The sequence below is a fragment of the Penaeus vannamei genome, chromosome 1 (genome assembly GCF_042767895.1).
Source record: "Penaeus vannamei isolate JL-2024 chromosome 1, ASM4276789v1, whole genome shotgun sequence".
NCBI lineage: Eukaryota > Metazoa > Arthropoda > Malacostraca > Decapoda > Penaeidae > Penaeus > Penaeus vannamei.
Window position 1 is genome coordinate 12,816,414 of NC_091549.1, and position 2,348 is coordinate 12,818,761.

The 2,348-nt window shown below is 45.7% G+C and overlaps 1 protein-coding gene across 1 annotated transcript in view; it reads right to left on the minus strand.

Moving 5' to 3' along the window:
* Nucleotides 1-603, minus strand: part of Bap170 (Brahma associated protein 170kD) — a gene marked incomplete at both ends in the record, with an annotated part of 35,335 nt that extends 34,732 nt beyond the window's left edge. The window contains 1 exon segment of the mRNA XM_070116384.1: nt 506-603. Within this exon segment, the coding sequence (XP_069972485.1) occupies nt 506-603 (98 nt within the window).
* Nucleotides 604-2,348: the final 1,745 nt, after the last annotated feature.

The window sequence follows — 2,348 nt, forward strand, 5'->3', positions numbered from 1 at the left end:
GTCTCTCTCTCTTCTGTGTGTCTCTCTCTCTCTTCTGTGTGTGTGTGTCTCTCTCTCTCTTCTGTGTGTGTGTCTCTCTCTTCTGTGTGTGTATGCATGTGTATATGAATGCGTGCATGTGTCCTTAAGTGTGTTAAATGTGTCCATATATATGTGCCCGCGTCTCTCTCTTTGCAATTAGTCTGTATGCCTCGTTTCTGCTTCCACAAGGTAATTATCTTATTCTCGATCACTCTCCCATTCCCTCGATATCCCCGTCTCTGCTCCCCCTTCCTTACGAGCACTCCCATCCGTTTATCCTACGTCCTCCAAAGCCCCGTTCTCTCTCCTCTCCTTTCTTGGGGGCAAGCCGAGGCATTTTTGCGAGGTCACTTTTACTTTCAGCCAAATATGATTATCTAGCTTGTTCTCTTCACCGTCTACAGATGAACAGCCAAATGCATTTACTCACCGCCACCTTGCGACGCCAGTCTCGGCCGAAATGGAGGGGGGGGGGGAGACTTACCTAATATAAATATGTTTCAGCGCTGTGGCAGAATTCACACAAGCAGCTGGGAGGCGGAAATCTTCAAGGAGCTCGTCCCATTCGCAACGAGCATTGACCTAAAAGTAAAAAAAAAGAAAAAAATATATGATTAAACAGCGGTAACAACACTACAGAAAGAAGGAAAAAGGCATTAAAAACAACGGTGATAATGCCTTTAAAAATACTACTACTACTACTACTACTACTAATAATAATAATAATAATAATAAGTGACACCATTACATTAGTTACTCTTCAATCGAAGAACAAGATCTGATACTGCGTCAAAATTACATTGCTTAGTAGTTGGATGGTTGTGATTGATGAAGGAGGGGCCCCTATCCTGGTCATATTGTGTTTATATTTGCCAGGGTGAAGTGTGTGATTCATGAGAGATCATTACAATTATCAGATGATACTGGGGGTTGACTGTCAGGCGATAGAGGAAGTAGACAGCAAAAGCGGAAATCAAGAGAGTCGGCTGCTGTCGCTCATTCAACATTTTCTACTCTGGGGTGTGTTCTTTAAAGCATCTAAATTAAGAGGATTGGAAAAGTGGTGCACATGCATGTGTCAGAATGTGTCATGTATGTCTGTGTTTAAGTCTGTGTGCGCGCGCAGGTGTAGGTATGACTTGTGCATACTGTTCAATGTACATACGCAAGATGTACATACAAGGAAGCACATTTGTGCACGTGTACATTAGTGTGCTTGTTGGGTGTGCACTTGCGTGCTTGTATATGCAAGCTCCCGTGTGTATATGTGCTTGTATTGCATTGTCTTGTGTTTTGTGTACGTGTATATATTTGGCATTATGAGTGCCTGTGCATTTGTCAGTATGTAGACACTGGGGTATATGTGTCACTGCATGTGGATGTGCATGTATGCGTGAAGAGAAGACATCTGCACATACATGTGTACATAGGCACTTGCATGTGTGTGTGTGTGTGTGTGTGTGTGTGTGTGTGTGTGTGTGTGTGTGTGTGTGTGTGTGTGTGTGTGTGTGTGTGTGTGTGTGTGTGTGTGTGTGTGTGTGTGTGTCTGTGTGTGTGTGTCTGTGTGTGTGTGTCTGTGTGTGTGTGTGTGTCTGTGTGTGTGTGTGTCTGTGTGTGTGTGTCTGTGTGTGTGTGTGTGTCTGTGTGTGTGTGTGTCTGTGTGTGTGTGTGTCTGTGTGTGTGTGTGTGTCTGTGTGTGTGTGTGTGTCTGTGTGTGTGTGTGTCTGTGTGTGTGTGTGTGTCTGTGTGTGTGTGTGTGTCTGTGTGTGTATGTCTGTGTGTGTGTCTGTGTGTGTCTGTGTGTGTGTCTGTGTGTGTGTCTGTGTGTGTGGTGTGTGTGTGTGGTGTCTGTGTGTGGTGTCTGTGTCTGTGTGTGTGTGTGTGTGGTGTGTGTGTGTGTGTGTGTGTGGTGTGTGTGTGTCTGTGTGTATGGTGTGTGTGTGTGTGTGTGCCTGTGTCTTGTGTGTGTGGTGCCTGTGTCTTGTGTGTGTGGTGCCTGTGTCTTGTGTGTGTGGTGCCTGTGTCTTGTGTGTGTGGTGCCTGTGTCTTGTGTGTGTGTGCCTGTGTCTTGTGTGTGTGGTGCCTGTGTCTTGTGTGTGTGGTGTGTGTGTCTTGTGTGTGTGGTGTGTGTGTCTTGTGTGTGTGGTGTGTGTGTCTTGTGTGTGTGTCTTGTGTGTGTCTTGTGTGTGTGTCTTGTGTGTGTGGTGTGTGTCTTGTGTGTGTGTCTAGTGTGTGTGTCTTGTGTGTGTGTCTAGTGTGTGTGTCTTGTGTGTGTGGTGTGTGTGTCTTGTGTGTGTGTCTTGTGTGTGTCTTGTGTGTGTCTTGTG